The 20602-nt window shown below is 40.8% G+C and overlaps 1 protein-coding gene across 8 annotated transcripts in view; it reads right to left on the bottom strand.

Annotated features, from left to right (window-relative positions):
- Nucleotides 1-20602, bottom strand: part of MYO1B (myosin IB) — a 182627-nt gene that overhangs the window by 146631 nt on the left and 15394 nt on the right. For 4 of the 8 annotated variants that reach the window (XM_065525790.1, XM_074009599.1, XM_074009598.1 and 1 more), the window contains exons 1-2: nt 17471-17576; nt 3580-3723 (exon numbers count right to left, since the gene is read on the bottom strand). In XM_065525790.1, coding sequence (XP_065381862.1) covers nt 3580-3714 — 135 coding nt within the window. In that variant the 5' untranslated portion in view covers nt 3715-3723; nt 17471-17576. Of the gene's footprint in view, nt 1-3579; nt 3724-17470; nt 17577-20602 lie in introns of those variants that run through there. The other 4 variants (XM_005573782.4, XM_045368338.2, XM_005573785.4 and 1 more) reach the window with 1 other exon arrangement.

Here is a 20602-nt window from a genome sequence, read left to right as displayed (position 1 = left end):
TCACAAAGTCCTTAGTGATACCAATGAGTCACTAAATCAAACCAATTCTGAAAGCAAAATGACTTCTGGACTTTCAGGTGAATAGATATGGGTGTGATGGCCACTTGCAAAAAGCACATTCTAACACAACCTGACATTTCCGACTAACTCCAGAATGCCTCGTTCTACCCAGAGCTTCAGGTTTATTACGACAGGATGACAATAGTCTGCTTCCAGGGTCAGCTGCTGCAGATCCAGAGGATCACTAGGGGTTGTGGATGTTTTAGAGAGTCGATAACTCATTCCCAGGGGCAAAGCAATCCCTCATGAGAGCTCTGGGAAGGTACAGACTATTTTTCATTTCTAGATATGTTGGGGGAGGGAGGGGAAGAGGAAATGGATGGCAGGATGTTAGAACTGAACCCCCCGATTTACAGCTGGTTCACATAGGAGATTGCTGAGGCTATGGGTGTACCCAGAGTTCAAAAGTCTGGGGCAAGGGTCTTTCTGTTCACTGGCCCCCTTATTAGACATAGCTCTGAATATACAACACTGTTTAATATGCTCACATGATGGATTATCCCTAGACAGTCACCCACTTTTATAATATAAAATGAAGCTATAAGACCGTAAAAGACTTTTTTTTTTAAACTGCATCTTCATTTTCTTGGAAAGAACTGAAAAACAGAGAGAAGTACAAGAGAGTAAAATGTTACATGTCATATTAACTTAGCCTTGGGCACCAAGCTAGACAATTTTGCAGCAACCCATGAACAAAAGCAAAGCAGGAGTATTATCAGAATAAGAGCCAGAAAGAGATTTCCCCAGGGAAGGATACATGGCATGTGGGGCTGGACAGCGTGGTAATCAAATTTATCATGCAGCTTTTTTTTTAATTACAAAAGCAATATATGCTTGACTTAAGTCCTACAATACAGAGGTCTAAAAGAATAACCTTCCCTGTCCCCATGCCCTATCCCAACCCACCCCACTATGGCACCCAAAGGTAACACGCCTGTCTCTCTGTACATACAAATACATACAAACATATGTATATATTCATAAACCCCCACACACATCTTTTACAAAAGGATCATACTATACATATTACAAAGGCACACATCTCATAGAAACAGTAGCCCTGAATTATCATAAAAAACATTAATTGATATGACTCTCTGGAAGCGGAAATCAATTTTCTGCTTTTGTTTTATAACCAGAAAGGGCGTTTAGAAAATAAAATCACATAGAGCTGAAATCCAGACATTTCGTCTGCTAAAGACTCATGAATGTTAACACTTGGCATTCTGTTAAAAAGGTGATTGTTTTATTTTTAGTGGCCACAACAAATCAGGTATTTGAATGCACGTAATGTTCTACTCTCCATTTAAAAGTGAATTGTGCTTCTCAGAGCCAAAAAGAAAAATGATCGGTAACATTAGTTACAATATAATTGATTCTGCCTATCTCCATCTCAAAGACCAATGTTTAAAGTCTGTCTTTTATTTGATATCAGACCACACTTTCAATTAAAGCTGCAGAACCCCCAGCTTTCCCACCTGAAAGCAGAACTGCTACACTTGGAGGGAAGGTGACACCAGGCGGCACTGCCAAGCCAAACAATGCCATCCCCTGCTCTGCAGCAGCGTTTTATACCTTTTCCATTTGGATCAGCACTTTAAATAATCGCATCTCTGAACTGTAAACACACTTCAGTATAGTATCCAGTTATCAAATTAAGACTCCAAAAGCAGTATTCACATGCCTCATATTACCATCAACCTTCCCCCACCTCCACCAATACAAATTGAGAAGAACGAAAAGGTCAATTCCTAGATGACGACTACTCTCTCATAAATAACTTACTCAAAATCATCCTTGAAACATGGTTGGTGCTGTGGTCTCAATGTTTCCATCTCCCTAAAGTTTTTATACAGAAAGCTAGTCACCAATGTCATGTTCTAGGAGGTGGGGCTTTGAGAGGTGACTAGGTCATAAGGAAGAGCTCTCGTGAATGGGATTAGTGCTCTCGTGAAGGAGTATTCCTCTTCCGACACGTGAGGACACAGTGCGAAAGCACCATCTATGAACCGGAAAGCAGACCCTCACCAGACACTGAATGTGCCAGCCCCTTCATCGTGGACTTCCCAGACTCTAGAACTGTTGAGAAACACATTTCTGTTGTTTATAAGCCACCTAGCTTATGGTATTTTGGTATCGCAGCTCCAACATATGAATAGAGTTGGCTATCTAGAAAAGAGAGCTATCTATGACATGAAATAATATAGCTGATAATTTGCATATAATTTTACAAAACATATTAGTTCCACAAAAGTTATAACTGATCCTACTTATATCACTGTATTATCTCTTTTATTTATTTATACTTCCTCCCTAGAATGATAGGAAAATATTAAGCATGCCCAATAACCCAGTTCTTCTCCATGCGCAGATGCACATTTTAAAAAGGAGGAAAGGAACTCAGGAAGTGAGGCAGAGTCCACTAAAACTCCTCCCATCCAATACATTCTGTTTCCTTCTCAGCTGCAGGTACAGGGAATCAATGCCTCATTTCTTTGGTTAATTAACAGCACATCTTTACTTCTACAGATGCTTTATGTAAACTCCAGAAAAGCTGCAAATAAATGTAATTTTTATTCATGTTTTAAAAATATTTTAGAGAACCTGGGCCGGGCGCGGTGGCTCAAGCCTGTAATCCCAGCACTTTGGGAGGCTGAGACGGGCGGATCACGAGGTCAGGAGATCGAGACCATCCTGGCTAACACAGTGAAACCCCGTCTCTACTAAAAATACAAAAAAAACTAGCCAGGCGAGGTGGCGGGCGCCTGTAGTCCCAGCTACTCGGGAGGCTGAGGCAGGAGAATGGCGTAAACCTGGGAGGCAGAGCTTGCAATGAGCTGAGATCCGGCCAGTGCACTCCAGCCTGGGTGACAGAGCGAGACTCCGTCTCAAAAAAAAAAAAAAAAAAAAGAGAACCTCACCCTGTGAAATCCTTTATAAAGACTTTTTACAACAAGAAATTTTCTCCTATTATTGCATATACATATTTATGCTTCTGTTTTTGTATATGGCAATAGACTTTTGTATAGCAGGACATGACTATAGCCAAATCTTCAGGGACCAAGCACATATTATTATCTGATAACCTGCTCCTGTCCCTACTAACTACAGATGTCGAGAAAGTTTATGTCTTTTTTGACAGTTTACTGCCTTGCATTTCAATGAGTAGCTTCTCCCTGATTAGACTTTGTTAATCTTATGAAGGTATCCAAGAAGATGCCTATGGATTTCAAAATTCCTTCTAAATTCCTCAAAGGGCAGTATTCTACTTGCTTTAGAATGCCCCCAACATCCACTACAATAGTTGCACACAGTTGATCATAGAAAGCAGACTGACTTGTCTAATCCACATTAATCATGTGCCAAATCAGAAAAAACTCAACTCTTTATGAGGGTAGAAGCAAATTCACTGGACTCAAACAGAGAGAAAAAAGAAAGAAGAGTCTGAGGAAGAAAAGACAGCTCTCTGGCACAAAATACAAAGTCTAAACACTACAGATGACCTTCATGTGTACTTACGTATATTTCACTGTGGTCAAAGCGCTTCTTGAGGTTGTTGATGAAGGTCTCCTCATTGAGAGGTTCTAAAAGAACCATATCCCCAACTCCAATCATATTGTCCAGAAGTGATGTTTTCACCTCCATTTTGGCCATGGTCTCCAGCTGTAAGAGAGAGGAAAAGGGGTCAATTTAAATGAGCAAAATAATTTCAAATAGGTTCTTGGCACTACTGCAGAAATCCAACACTGGTAGTTCCAAATGACTCTCACCAGCCTTAAAAAATGTCATAACCTCTCCTACCTATGAACTACTTCAGGAGCCTCTGACTTGGCTGCAGCTGCTGCCCCATTTGCCAACCTGCTGCCACAAATGAACCTCCTTCCCAGTCCATCCTCCCTAGTAAAGTCCACCTACAGAACAAGCCACTAGAAAGCCATGGTCTTCTCCCCAGCAGAGAGTCGCAAAACTCCAGGGGGGAAAAAAAAACATCCCAACTCCACTTTCCCTCAGCCCTTGTGTACCAATGTCAGACTATATGAACCTGCTTCCTCGAAGATGATAAAAAATGATGTTGCTAACATTTGTTATCTATTTGCCACTTATCAGACACTATACCAAGAACTTTACATTAATTGAACCCTCACAATAACTCTATGAGGTAGGTAGTGTTATTCCCACTTTAACATAAGAAAATTGAAGCTCAGAGATTATGAAACTTGCTATGGTTACTTAAAAATGTTTTGCATTTGATGTGAAAGAACTCAATCACCACGTCTAACAAGGCATCTACGGGAGGAAATTTCATTCCAGACATTCAATAATGACATATAAAGAAAAGAACACAACCCACTTGTAAATCACAGGCTGCCAGTATAACATAACCTGCTAAAAGTGGCCTCCACGTTCTTAATTCTCGTTCCAACAGACATGCTACTATAACAGCAGGATCAAATTAATGTGCAGGAAACAGACAAGAAATACTGCAGTTTCCCTTTGGCTCAATGTGAAAATCTACCAAGCGGAAACAGAGGCACCCTACAGAGGCAGCATTCTACCCTGCTACTAATGTGCATGGTGCCACCCAACAGCAGAATGCTAATCCCCATGGCTTCCAATCTGATCACTATTACGAGTACTAAAAATCTTTCAAATTTCTGAGCATAGGAGTGTGTGGGATATGTGTGTGTGCACACATGTGTATTAGTTTTCCTAATATTACCAGAACTAAATGGTAAAATGATAAAACTAAATTCATCTGGGCCTAAGTGTTTCCAATGTAGAAGTCAGTTTTATATAACTTCAGTGTGCTGATACTCAATCACACTTCAGAATACTAATAAATGCTTACATATATGCCTGCCCCGATAATGAGTGGAAAGGACATTTGATTCTTCCTATTAAAGAATCACTCCAGCACACTATGTCTTATAAAAGTTGGTGTCCTTACTGAAATCTCACCAACTTAAACAAATGTCCTCCAATTCTAGTCTAGAACATCCAGTAGGTCTTGTAGAGGCAACAGAAACTACATTTAGTCGGTCTGGTTTAAAGAGAACTGGGGGGAGAAAAAAAAAAGAGAACTGGGAAGGGCTAGTAATTAAGAAATTCATTATTACTAATTACTAGCAATTTATATGAACCCACAAACATATCCTTTTTTACTGATCCTATTAAAACAAGTTTTTGGCTACGAAAAGCCAAAAAAAGAGAGACTAAGATGAATTTATGAGAGGTTCTCCCATAAATAACAAAATAAGGAAGTATTTAACATTAAAAAGAAAAACAATAGAGTAACTTTTTTGTTGCTGTATGTTTTTTATAATTTTATGCCAAATACACCTGGAACGAAAAATCCCAGATAGGCCAGGTGTGGTGGCTCACGCCTGTAATCCCAGCACTTTGGGAGGCTGAGGCAGGTGGATCATGAGATCAGAGTTCAAGACCAGCCTGGCCAAGTTGGTGAAACCCCATCTCTACTAAAAATGCAAAAATTAGTTGGGCATGATGACAGTGCCTGTAATCCCAGCTACTAGGGAGGCTGAGGCAGAGAACTGCTTGAACCCGGAAGGCGGAGCCTGCAGTGAGCCGAGATTGCTCCACTGCAATCCAGCCTAGGCAACAGAGTGAGACTCTGTCTCAAAAAAAAAAAAAGACGAAAAAAGAAAGAGAAAGAAAGAGAAAAGAAGGAAGGAAGGAAGGAAGGAAGGAAGGAAGGAAGGAAGGAACGAAGGAAGGAGGGAAGGAGGGAAGGAGAAGGGGAAGGGGAAGGGGAGGCGGAGGCAGAAGCGGAAGTGGAAGGAGAAGGGGAAGGGTAGAAAGGAAAGAAAGGAAAGAAAGTTAAGAAAGAAAGGAAAGAAAGAAAGGAAGAAAGGAAGGAAGAAAGGAAGAAAGAAAGAAAAGTCCCAGATATCACTAAAACCCAACAACGTCGGCCCAAAGAATTGCTCTGTATATTTTGAAGTTGGCCGGGTTCTGCTCAGAACAAAACTGGTGGGGGTGGGAGGCACGTGGCATACTATGGAAATGCAGCAGGAGCCACAGAGACGGTGGAGCCAGAGCCAGAGTCCACAGAAGGACTTACACAGGGAGAGGACCATTTGTCACAATAAATTTGTCCACAATAAATTAACATTTGAATCAAAGTTCAAGTTCTCAGGCTCATGTAATGCCAAAAGCACTCTAGCTGCCATGCATTACATATAATTTGGGAGATGAGGGAAGAAGGCATAGGGATTAAGGGGGAAATCAACCTGAGAAGGGTTTCAAAAATAACTACCTCAAACCAGCAATTTAAATTAAGCAAAGAGGAACTCTGCCCTGGGGTGGATTCCTGTATATAGTCTATTTATAGGAACAGCTGCAGAAAGACAACACAGGTTCCCTGCAGGTAACAATAATTAAGCAGCCAATCTTTCTCTGTAATTACCCGCTTCACCGTCTTTCCATTGGTGGAAAAATTTATATCTTTACACCTCATCCCAACTTTCTAATCCAAAGAAGAATAGAGGGCAAAATAAATGCTGAGTTATGGGTACCTGGTAAAAAGTGAAGACCTCTGAAAATTGTGTTTTGCAAACCAAAGCCACACTGAAAAGGTGACACCGAGTCATTGAGTCATGCAAACAATTTTGCTTTGTTTTGCTTATATTTTTAGCATTTAGGGACGTTGGGAGAAGATCCAGTGACAGCCTACCTCATTCTCAAGGTAAAAATAGGACACTAAGGAAACGGTGTGGGGTCCTTCCATATCTTCCTACAGTGGTTTCTGGTATTGTGACCACCATCTCTAGCCTTGGTTTGGCTCACTTTGACATCTCAATGAAATTAGTTGGTATATTTGCTCCACCAAAAGGATTCATTTGTTTTTTCTCTGAAGGAGCTATGTGCTTACCACAGGCACAGGTTTCAGAATCACTTGCTAACTCCACATTTCCATAAACCATCAGAAGAATTCACATGGGGCTCTAGGGAGAATTAATGGGAATGTATGTAGAGCACTGGGGATACTTTTTGTTGGACACATACTGTTATAGATCTACCTCCTCCCTTCCAAGAGCCCCCACAGGAATCCATGCTGTTCTGGGGAAACCAATTCTACCCAAGTACCAAAAATGAGCATGTGATCTAAGCTAAGTCAATGAACATATTCTCATCTTCTAGCCACTGTAACTGATTCAAGGCTGGACATGTGAATGAGCTTGAGACCGTGGCTTGGAATACTAGGACAAAGGTTCTCTGTCTCTGGATGGCGTGACTTGCAAACATGACACTTGGAATTACGGCAGCCATCTCTACTTTCATGAGGAGAGTTGGTAGGAAGAGGAAGACGACACATGGAGGAGGACAGGGCAAGAAAATTAGCTAGAATTGGCCAGGCGCGGTGGCTCACGCCTGTAATCCCAACACTTTGGGAGGCTGAGGCGAGTGGATCGTTTGAGGTCAGGAGTTTGAGATCAGCCTGGCCAACATGGTGAAACCCTGTCTCTACTAAAAATACAAAAATTAGCTGGGCAGTAGTGGTGCACCCCTGTAATCCCAGCTACTCAGGAGGAGGCTGAGGCAGGAGACTTGCTTGAACCCGGGAGGGGGAGGTCGCAGTGAGGTGAGATCGCACCACTGCACTCCAGTCTGGGCAACAGAGTGAGACCCTGTCTCAAAAGAAAAAAAGAGAAAGAGAAAATTACCTAGAATTATTAGTGCTGGAGCCCTGATGACATCCCAAACTTCTGGATCAAACTGCACTTGAAGCTTGCCCCCATCTCTCAAGTTTTCAGTGATTTAAGCCAATTAGTTCTTTTTATTGTCTAAGCTGTTTGAGTTGGATTTTCTATTATTTGCAACAAAAAAGCATTCTACCTAGTAAAAGACTGGTACCAGTAAGTGAAGTGTTCTAAATAACACACCAAAAAGCAAAAACTGGCTGATCTAAGGCACAGGCTGGAGGGCACGAGGACCTGCTGTCTTGGACTGACAAGATAATCATCTTTGCTATTTAATAGTGAAAGAGTGGACTAAACCATGGTCCATTGTATCTTGAGACTTGGACCTTTGTGCCTGTGGCATTAGAGAATTTGAGAAAAATTCAAGATGCCAGAGTATGGGTTGGCTATTTCTTAAGGATTTATAAGAAAAAGACAAGCTTGTTGTGACACTGGACTGTCTGAAAGGCCAGAGAGGAAAACATATGGCACTGCTTAGAGGGCTCACTCTGCCTGGAGGTGGCAGACATAGAGATGTAACCTATCCCAAGCGCTACCTCTGCCTCTGTGGCCTGAGAAAGAAATAAGCACTCCCGCCATGCAGATGTAGCCCAGGAGCAGTGTCACCTCACTCTACTGCTTCTTAATGCTTCCTACTAGCCCCAGGTGGATTCTACTACTAAGAACTATGGCAAACTGCAAAGCACCAAGGCCAGGAAACAAATTATCAGACCACATTCTAGTTTCAAAACTTTGGGACTTGGCAGTATATTCCGTTTGGGTTACTAGCCCAGAAAAGCAGTCTCTCTAAGGGTACCAATTTAGGCCAGCCACAAGCCCACCAACTGGTGCCAGCAACTCCACAGGCTGTGCCAGTTCTTTTCAGTTGTTTGTTCATCCAAGAACAAAATATATTATTGCAATTGTTCCTTCCCCTATCTACTCTCATCTCAAGAACTTCCAAAACAACTACCTATATTTCAACATGCACTAATTCATTTACTGGTATCTTTTGTAAAGTTAAAACACCATTTAAAATACTGACAGCAGCATTTCAAAAGTTCCTCAAAATCCAAGAGAATGCAGCATAAACATCCTATAGCATCTGAAAATGGCCATCTGTGACCTACCACGTAAACTTAATGAGTCTACCCAATCACTAACCTTAAATTGCAAGCCACTTACCATATGTCAACATCATCTGCACTTGGGAATGTCAAGACCAACATAGCCCCCCAAACACACAGAGATGGCTACACTAAACAGCACATCCATGTGAGGTGCATGATAATTCCACTATTCAATATAAAAATGATACTACACAGGAGTTATTCCAAATTAATAATTAAATAATAACTAAGAGGAGATGGAGGATAAGCTAAAATAAAATGCATCTTATCTCATGGTCCTCCATTGAATTTGAAGTTCTCAGAGTACCACAGATAAGAACAATGTATATGTTGAAACACTTTTATTGTAGAATTTGAAAGAATACTCACAAATCAGAGCTGTGGTTGCAATGATTAATAAGAATATTAAATCACTAACATGGTTTTAAATTTGAAGGAACTTCTTTTTTTTTTTTTAGATTTAAATAGAAAGAGGATCTTACTATGTTACCCAGGCTGGTCTTGAACTCCAGGTTTCAAATGATCCTTCTGCCTTGAACACCCAAAGTGCTGGGATTGCAGGCATGAGCCACTGCACCCAGCCTAAAGGAACTTTTAAAACAAAGCCAAAAGAGCCATTTGCAGGAAAACTTAGTGAAAGCAGTTATCTATTGCTTTGGTATATGTAAATGAGGACATTTGAAACACATATATTATAACATCATTAGCAGTATAACATCATTAGCAATATACACCAGAGGCAGCACCTACAGGGATTCTTTTTCGCATAGTAACATGTGTGTTTTATCTGACTCCAGTTCCACTCATTAACCTCCCTGTATAGTGGTCATGTATGCATGACAGCACCTTTTCTAGAAAATCAGCTCTTTGGTGTCAAGAATCACGCCTTATTCAACTTTATTTCCCGAAAGCACAGTGCACAGCCTCTTCCACATGGTAGCCATTCAGTGATACACAAAGGGAAAACAAGTATGCAAATTTCCGATTGACAACTGAGTCATACAGCAATGCACATCCTCACAGCTGCCATCCTTTGGTTTGGTCACAGCAGACCAGAAGGCAAAACAATGACAGTGACTTCAAGCCACTTTGATCCATTCCTCCAAAAACATATTATCAACAAAGCGCAGGAAACAGAATTGAGCCACTTCGCTCCCAACAAGATCCTAATGCTTTTAAGAATAACATGAGAAACATATTTAGGTAAGAAAATGGAGCCAATGTGGCAAGATTTCATGAACACAGTAACTCTCAGCAAATTCTGATGGCAAAACAAAGGCAAAAGAGGGGCCAAGTCTGTAGGATGTGGTTCAGCACCTAATATAATGAGCTAAGGGAGTGAGAAAAACTGGAATTTCCTTCCTAGATCTTTTAAAATAGCACCAAATCTCATCTCTCTGAGACGGGTTAGATTAAATTTCTATTCAATTCAGTTCAACCAGCTTTTACAGTATTGAGGCCTGTTGTGTTGCTGGCATGGTGTGAAGTGTTAAGAACACAGTGAACATCGTGGTACCTCCCCCTCCCTGCATCACCCTCTAGGAACTCACAGTCCAATAGAAAAGACAAGAAAATAGGCTACTTATGAAATTTTCAAGAAACTTTTTAATAATTAAAAGTAATACATGTTCACTATACAAAAAAAAAACTAGAAAACATAGATAGGCAAAAAGACTGTAAACCATATTCAACATCCTTATGCTTTGATCTAAATCCTTTTGAATTTATTAGAATCCTTTTGAAAACTGATTTTTACAACCAATGAACTGATCACCTTCCCTTGTTTTGTAAATTTTGATATGTTGTCTCAAGGTAGGAATGTGACATCTTTTCGCAGGGGCTGAAATTGTAGTGCTGCATCAATCATGCCCCCACCACTTTTAAATTCAGCCAAATTGCATGGCCATCTGCTCCTTTATTCTTACCTTTTCCTTTACCCCAAACTAGCAACCCATATTATCAACAGCCTGCCTACCAATCATCTCAACCACTTGGCTGTGTCTAACATCTCAACACACTTCCAAAATTTGTAACAATCATCCCACAACAAAATATAAAAAACAAACAAGAAAAACCTTATTCCCTCTAAATTCCACAAAATAACAACTGACCCATGCAGGTTCTCATCCTTGGCTTCTCCCTGTCTCTTACTTCCTCCCCCATATCCAATCTGTCTCACTGATTGCATCACTTTGATTACTCTCACTTCCATATCCCTTCCCCTCAAGAGCCCTCTAAGGGGTCTCTCTGCCTTGTCTCGCCGCCACAGCCCTGCCAGCCCTTTCCTTTCCCCCATCCCATACCACCCAAGTTACTTTTTCAAATCACAATCTGATTAGGCACATCCTGCTTCAAACCCTTCAATAACTCTCTAGTGCCTTTCCGCCAGCATTATGATTCTTTAGCAGAGCCTCCAACAAATTAAACATAGAGTCCCTATGTGACTGAGAAATTCCACTTCTGGGTATATACCTAAAAGAAGTGAAAGACGGATCTCAAACAGATATTGGTATACCCATGTTCAAGGCAGCATCATTCACAACAGCCAAAGGGTGTAAGTAACCCAACTGTCCATCAATGGATGAACGGATAAGCAAAATATGATACATACACAAAATGGAACATTACTCAGCCTTAAAAAGGAAGGAAATCCTGATACATGCTACAACATCAATGAACCGCGAAGGCACCATGTTATGGGAAATAAGCCAGCCCCAAGAGTCCAAATATACGATCCCACTTATATAAGGTACACAGAAAAGTCAAATTCACACAGACAAAGAAGAATGGGTGGTTACCAGGAGCTGGGAGGAGAGGGTAATGAGGAGGTGCTACTTAACTGGTAGAATTTTAGTTCGGGATAATGAAAAATCTCTAGAGATAGTGGTGATGGCGGCACAATAGTGTGAATGTACTTAATGTGACTAAACTGTACACTTAAAAAAGGTTAAAATGGCAAATTGTATGTTATGTATATTTTACCAAATTTTTTTTAAAAGTCCTTAGCAGAGAACCCATGATTCCACAGTCTTTCTCCTTAGTCTAATCTCTCCCCTGCAAAGTCCCCTCTTACACACACACAAAGATGCCAAGGCCTGCCGCAGCACCTTCAACCAGCCCACAGCTAACTGAGTGGTGGGTATACACCAGCCCAAACAAAGCTTCCAAAGATCTGCCATCAGGACACAGACACCTCAGTCAGTTGGCTGTGGGCAGCAGAATAGGGAGCTCACAGAGATCCAGGGAACAGGATATCATGCAGAGGAACCTTCCCAGACTCCTCCAGAGGAAGCCTGTCTGAGGAGAAGAATGAAGCATGGTGACAGACCATGAGGGGCAGACAGAACAGCTGCCTTTGCTGCCCAGAGTGGTTCTAGCTATAGACCCTCAAGAGGTTCCACTGAGCCTCCTGTCAGACATAAATACCCTTCGACTTAAACCAGTGTCAATAACCATTCCTCACAGGAGACATGCTGTGCGCATGCCAAGTCTTACGGACTGAATGCTTGTGTCCTCCCAAAATCCATTATGTCGAAGCCCTAGCCCCCAGTATGATGAGAGTTGGAGGTAGGTCCTTTGGAAAGTAATTCGGTTTAGATGCAGTCAGGAGGGTGAGGCCTCCATGAAGAGACTGGTGTCCTTATAAGAAGAAAAGAAACCAGGGCTCACTCTTTCCTGCAGTTTGAAGACACATCAAAAACGCAGCCATCTACAAGCCAGGAAGAGGACTCTCACCAGAAATTGAATCTACCAGCAACTTGATCTCCCACTCCCCAGCCTCCAGAACTGTGAGAAATAAATGTCTGTTCTTTAAGCCACCCAGTCCACGGTATCTTGTTACAGCAGCTTGATCAGACCAATATGCCAAAATACTTCCCTTCCCTCACAATTGTGAGTTTGTCTGTCTGCTCTTCTCCTGGAGAAGGGAGACTTAAGTTCTCAATGTGCAGAGGCCCCATGCCTGGCAGCGTGGCTGACACACAGGGCTCTGGTGTATAGAGAAAACGAATAAATAAATGCACATTAGAGAGGCACGGCCCGTTCTTCTGTCCAGGTCGGTTTCCATCATCACTACCCTTCTGCTCCAGGTCACAACTGGCAAAGGACCATTAGAGAGCCTCGATGGCACACCATGAATGTTCTCACAAAGGATTAAAGTTAGAAACCAAAGGACAAGACACTTCCTTAGTATTCACCAACCAAAAAGGCAAACTGGGTGAAAACTGGATTCTATAGGACAATTTACTCAAGCAGCATTATTCTCAAAGGTAACAGGGCTGGTGGGCCACACAGAACCACATGGGGTGCCCTGCAGGGCTCCCTAAAGCATTGGAGAAAGTGGGTACGCTGACATGCATTTGTGAAAAGAGTTAGGTGATGGCTGATTTTCATTCCCACCTACATGCTTGCTTAGAGATATTTATATAAGGTGTGTCTATTCACGGCATTTACCTCACCAGTTATAGTTCTCTCATTTTCCAATCCTTAATTTCACTGTGAAAGCCAACTATATATTGAGAAACCCCTCACCCCATTTTCTCTAAAGTTTTCTGCTGAAAATGTCTAATGGAATGCTAGTAGGAGGGCTTTTGTTAGAATCTTGGATTATGGAAGAAATAGGCACAACTACTGGGCAATTTCCATATAATATGTTGTTGCCTTGTGTTCAAATTCTGGCTAATACAAAGGACATGAAATTACCAGGCAATGAGGAAATCCAATAGATTTAAACACGAAGAGAAAACAAACAAATGGATAATAGCAAATGGAAGCCTATATGCCATACCTGACTCCAACCTTAAAAAGCTGTGAGTGGGAGGGGCCATTAATTCAACATTCTGGTTATCTAAGGGTTAACACCCTAGGTTGTGTCTCTGCATAGACAGAGAGGGGTCAGTACCACCAAGATCAAGGTCTGTTTCTGTCTGAGTGTAGAAAAGCTGGCCTTATCAACAAAAGTCACCAACAAGGAGATACTCTCAATCCACCACCCTCAATCCCAGGCACAGGCCAGTTATTAAGGACTGAAAGACAGCATCTAGAACTTTACAATTCGCAAAGTGACAAGGGGGGAAAAAGTTTTTTTCCCAACTGTGTAAAGTGAGAATGACAAACTACACCATCCAGACTAATTAGAAGAAATTCTGAGTCAAAAAAAACAGCGGCTGCTATAACAACATGGAAGGTTTTGGATTACCAGTTACCAACTCTCACTTGTGACGTAAGGGCAAAATTTCTAAGTGCCTTTGTTTATAATTAAAGAGCAAGAAGAGAGACCTTAGAATCCCAGGCAAAACCTTCTTTTAAAAAAGAAAGCAGTGGAGCCAGCTGGTTCCTAGAAGAGCCAGGGCGAGGATGAAGCTTTTCTGACGGGTCTGAAAATGGTCTTTCACACCTATTCTATTACATACACCCTTCAGTCTAATTCCTAAACACCAAGCTCTTCACAACAGTGCACAGTTTTTCAAAGACAGTTTTTGCTTCCATATTACAGAAGGCTTGCAGCAATCGTTTACCACAAAGGATCCTTTCGATCCACCCCAATGTGGTATGGCACAGGCTGTGGAGCCACAGACCCAGGCTCGAATCCAAAAGAATTCATCTCTGGAATTCAAATTTCTAATCTAAAAAATCAGGGATGACAACATCTATTCCACAGGGCTGTTATGTAGCCTGACCAAGAGAGCAGACTCAGTAGATGAATTTCTCCCTCTCCAATGCCCCTTTCTTCTTCTCACCCTGAAGAGCTGACCTACTCTTCTGTCCTGTCTCCTAGCAGGTATGTCCAGGTAACTAACCTAGTGAGTGGCCTCATTTGCAGTTGATCTTGCATGAGGTTTAACACCCCGAGGAGGAAATGCAGCCAACATGACTGTCCCTACAGTCATTTCCCGGAGGAAGCTCTGCAGAGTCATGGCAGGAATGGCTGCCAAAGGGCAGGTCAACTTCAGAGAGCACATCCCCCACTCCAAGGCTGGGTCTGAAAGTCGTGCCCTGCCTCCCTCTCCACCCCCTCCACATGGACCCCTCACCTGCCACAACCCTAGAAGGTCCAGGATGGGCAGCATGCAGCCCGGCTGTAGGGGAACCTGTCGTCATACTACACGGCTCACAATGACTGGAGAATTAATGAGCTAATGTCTGAAAAAAGGCTACAAGTTCCCGAGGGACAAGGTAGCCAAAAACTATAAACCGCTGTTATATCCAGAAACACAAACTCAGCTGTACAGAGGAACGTGCTAATTATAATGCACGGACTTTTCAATGTGTTCCTTCGAGGCAGATTTTAAAAATTCCAAGAAGTCAATGTGTTTAGATTGGCAAATCTGAGACCCTGGAACCCCCAGGTGAATGTAAAACTGTTCAAACGTAACTGGCACACCCGACTCTGATTTGTTCCTGGTGGGTGCACAGACGCCAAGAAAGACTGGTGATTACTGAATTGAATACAGCCACCAGGAGAAAACCAACTTCCCTTCCAAATGAATCAGCTTATTAATCAGAGGGTCCCAATCTGGTTCCATATGCTAAGATCCTCACCAAAGTCTTACACCACTTGTAGATTCATTTCTCTGTTCTCTTTATGCTTGATCAGATCATGCAATCACTCAAGGTGCTCCCTCATTATAATTAAAAGTACAGTGATTTGCACCTGGTAGGCACTCACATAGGGTTTCCTCTACCCATTGGTTTTGAAGGCCACTCCATATTGGTTCTGAACAAAGACACTCACATAAAACAGCCTGGGATACACTACGGCAGAACGACCTTCTCTTAAAAAAAAAGAAAAAGAAAAAAAAAAACCAGGGGCCTTCCCATCGTTCAGGCTCTTTTCAGTGATAATAGAGAGAAATGTACTGGATTTCGTGCACTATTCTTGTTTGTAGGCTAAGGAAGCAAATTATCCCTCCAGAAAACAACAGCTTTGGCATTCTGCAAAGATCATAGGTTACAATGACTACTGCAGTGGTTCTGGAAAAAACATCCACAAGATCCAAGTTGCAGACCCAGCTCTGCAAGCTAGCTCACAGTGAGACACTGGGCACAGCGCTACCTTCGAGCCTCAGTTTCCTCACAAAGCATATAACACATCATCTCCTAAGATCTTGTCCTGGCTTCCAATGCTGTTGATTCAACAAAAAAAAGGTTCAACTCTGGAAAGACTGAGTTCACTCATTTTGGGGTTAGCATGCATCCTGAATCTGGTTATAGAGAATGTTAAAAACCAAAAAGCCAGCAAATGCCAGACCACAAGAATCTCTCTCAATGACATTACTCAGAAGCAAAGGAAAGCAGCTCTGTTTATTCTGACCTCATAATCAAAATAAAATTAAGAGTGTAACCATACACAGCACAGAAAGATGCACAGAATAACCAGATAAGTTAGGCCATCAAGGCACATTTGAACATGGTTCCTGTGTGTTTACAATACATGGTTAGCTACAAAATGGAACTGGTTACTTTAAAAAATTCATCTAGTTAGGAAAGCAAAAAAAAAAGTCTAACGATTACAAATTAAGAAATCTACATGTAAAGGAGGGAAAAAATATGCATCACTCAACAGTGAAGCTTTGGTAATGCCTTCATAATCAAGGTTTAAAAAAGTTTTTTAGAATAATAAAAATTCAGAAGCTTCCTCAAGCAGTTACCCACTAAAATAAAGTCTAATAAACCATGTAAACAAAGGGAGAGATATTTACACATTTACATTAGGATTTCATGAATGTTTATTAGTTGAGAATTGATCAAACAAAAACAGCTAAGATGTTCCAAAAAAGACACTGATAATGTAAATTGAGAAATATTTTTTAAAGAAAATAGCTAAACTGCTGCAATGGGTTACTTCACCTACACTGATTAAAATCAACAATCATATTAGAATTTGGAAACATTTTCTAGGTAAATTTCTAGTTTTTCTAATGTTGGGGGCATTAAAAATCAAAGGCACCATAATTCCTTACATATCCTTAAATACATTCTGAAGTATTTACGAAGAACAAAAGACAATCCAAACAAATCAACCTATAAGACATGCCATAACTAATCATTTTTAAGTCACAAATAAAATGCTTACTGAATTCACATTTGTAAATGTTAACTAAATTTGAATAACAGTTCTGCTAATTTCCAAATATTCCACAGGATACAGCAGTTATTTCATATATTTATATAAGGAGACATACCTACAAATAACACCCCCCCACACAGTTTTTTCTCCTTGAATACAGCACACGTTACTAACCTGTAAAGCTATAGGATAATTCATTTTTAAAGTTAATTACCTTGACCATGTGTGGAGCAATACAACAAATTTTCCCAAGGAAAGTTTTGGTAAGAAATAAAATATACAATAGTGAACCACTTTGTAAAAACCTGATTAAGAAAAGGTAACATCCTTCTACAAGTAGTTTATCAAAAAAGGGGCTTTCGAAATACATTATTATATTACAAATCATCAAAACTTAAAATTTAAAGTTCTACCCTTACATTTGTCTCTCAATAGGTGGGTAGAAAAGCTAGGGTTCTTTTTAAACGACAAAATTATAAGGCCCCTCTACTTTAGAAATTAAAACTGCTTACCAACTTTTCTTCTCCATTGTTTTTTCCACTGATTTAACTAGCACTTTAGCCTTCAGTTCATATGAAAGAGAGAGACAAACATTCGTTGTGACAGGGAGAACACACTAAGTACAACAAATATTTTGCAAACAGATAAGAAGAGGAAAGTAGGTCAATATCCTGTGGCTAGGAAGAGGCCGCCCCAGCTTCAATCCAGGGCTGTTTTATATGAGTTAATCATATAAAATTGATCGAGAGTCCATCATGGTTACATGCTGGACTCTTCTATTGACAGCCTCTCACTCGGACCCATGCTCCTGGTATTCAGAAAGCACTAGGCAGGCAATGAAAGAAGAAAGAATGAGAGACACAACTACTGCTTCTCATGCATGTGCAATCTAATTGAGGAAAGAATACTTAAGAGTAAGCTAACTAATATAATAATATGCTCACATAGGGCAGGCGATTCACCTCGAAAGGAGGAATATAGAGATGAACATTTCTGTTTAGAGGTGGAGCTACTATCATGGAGCAGGAGAATCACAGAAGGATAGATAAAGAGGTGAAACTTGACCTTGAAAGGTGAGTTGGATGTGATTAAGCAGAAAAGAAGTTTAAAGCAAGAAATAAAAAACATATTCAGAAGACGGTGACCTGGCAAAATGGTAGCAGAGGACGGCCAGTACAGGATCCCGACGAACAGTGAAGCTGGGATGAAAGGTAAGCCAAGGCTAGACTGGGAGTCAAACCTAACAAGCCCACAGTTGCCAGAGTGGTGGGAATGGGTGGGCGGGGAGAGAGCAGCATTACACAGCCCAACCAGCTTACTTATGGCACACATCAAGATGGCAACAACTGAGGCTCAGAGTCACTGGTGATGGTCCCATGGAAGATAAAACTGAGGACAGCCACTACATACAGAGGACAGGGAGCCACCAAAATTATTTTGAGCACAACAGAGACAACAAATTTAATGGAAGCTTAAGCAGAGGATGGGCGGTCTGAATTTGTTGGGAAAGTGACTAAATGCAGGGAGGACTGCTCCGTGCAGTTGTTCAGTTTGTGTACCGCATAAAAGTGGGCCAGCCAGGGTGGGAAATTAGGTGACTAAAATAAAGCTGAGCTCCTGTGGGACTCTGTCTGCCCCAAAGAGTGCCTTTTTCTCACTGCATACAGGCCCTATACAAGATAGTATACCAAGGAGTTCATTTGAGGTACCAATCTAGTAGTTGAGGAACGAGAATTAGGATAATGCTAATGCAAATGAAACAGGAGATGTGCCAAGGGAAATCACAGATGAGTCTATCATAAAAGGTGGCAAACTAATTTGATAGAGGGTGTGAAAGAAACAGGAGGGTTTAAGACTAAAGTAGAGGTTCTCTTACCCAAATGCATTAGGATTGACAATTTGGTTGATTTTTTTTTTAAGTCAGTTAAATTTGGAAGTCATAAAAAATGATACATACCTAAACATGTCATTTTAAATGAAGCTCTATAAATACACATTTATTGTCAATCTTTTGTTATCGAGCTGGAGCCTTTTCTTTGAGTATATGTCCACCATTGCACTCAACGGTCTTTCTTTTATAAACCATCCTCAAGGCATCATCCTCCAAGTCCAATTTCTTTAAAGAATGGTAATGGTAAGGCTCTAAAGAGCCCTGGAAAGTGATGTGTGGTAGACCTCGTTACCCTTTACAAATGCCCCGTACCCCTCTCTACATCCCGCCTTGCTGAATTCAGGCACACAGCCAGTGAGAGCTTCACAGCAGGCGTCCCCTCTGCCACAGGGGCCAGCAATGTTCCAGAAGGTACTGCCCCATCAGACTGTGCTCTGGAGTAAGGTTAAGGACAAATGGAGCAGAGTCCCCATCTGATCCACAATGGACACACAGTGTGAACATGGGTTACTGCTTTGAGCCAGTATGATTGTCAAGTTTTACATAATCACGACTTAATCCACCACTCATGAATAACTGATAATATCAGTGAGAATACTTTTATTTTATGGTCCCCCCAATCTTTACTTATCTCAGCCGCTCCGAAATTAGCTGCAATCATTTATGGTAATTCATTCTTACCAGGTGATTTCCAAAGCATTCAAATGAATTTTCATAGAAACAACAATTCTTTTGGCACACACGTTTAAAATCATTATATTAAACTATAATAAGTACGCCTGGCACACACAGGTCTGGGAATTAACACAGTCAGGTCTGGAGAAGCATTCATCTCAACTGGTGGGAAAAGAAACTCAAGAGCACACTACAGGGTAGCCCTCTAGCTTGGAGTATTAGTGTACACCTGGCATTGGCTGATCCATTTTACAGAGGAAAAGAGAACACCAACTAATCCAGCAAGTCTGGGAGTCAATAAAAGCTCATACTGTTTTCTAAAGCTGTGAGTCTGGACAATTACAAGAATAAATAGTACCATCATATCACCAGGTTAAAAATCTGGTTGGCTTTTCAAAAGTATATCCAACTACCATATTTATTCTGACCCAAATACATGGTCATAAGTGCTTAAGTAATTTAGGAAAGCACAAAAATAACACTTCAAATCCACAACCAGACATAGAGTCAAGAGTACAAGTCACATGTCATTCTATAACTTGGCTCTTAAAGATAGAATAAACACAGAAATTACTATTAAAAACTAAATTTGAGTTTAATAATTTAAAATCACATACTTCTTTAAAATTGTCAACACAGACAAATGTTTCTCTGAAAAGGAAATACATTCTCTTGAAAAAAGCAAAGGCTCCCAGAAAAATCTGGGTGCTTCTATTATAGGTAGCTAAATGGTATATTCATTCATGATTGACATACTTTTAGAAATCTGACATTCACTCTCTTCAATAAAAATATGTTCTTTTATGTAAAAATGATATTGATGTATTTCAATAGACTACTAAAACACTGTGTGAAGACATATACACCAGAAACCCCAAAACAACCAATATTATGTAAACATACACACACCAGAAGCCCAAAACAGCCAAACAGTTTAACACATACATACAAGTCAATCCTGACCCTAGCACCAGGCATGTAAGGCTCCCCACTCAGCACCAAATAGAATAACCTTAACTTCTATATAGCTTTAATTCAAAAAAAAAACAAAAACAAAAACAAAAACAAAAAGCCTATC

The sequence above is a fragment of the Macaca fascicularis genome, chromosome 12 (assembly GCF_037993035.2).
Source record: "Macaca fascicularis isolate 582-1 chromosome 12, T2T-MFA8v1.1".
Classification (NCBI taxonomy): Eukaryota; Metazoa; Chordata; class Mammalia; order Primates; family Cercopithecidae; genus Macaca; species Macaca fascicularis.
This window is presented reverse-complemented; position numbering and strand designations above follow the sequence as displayed.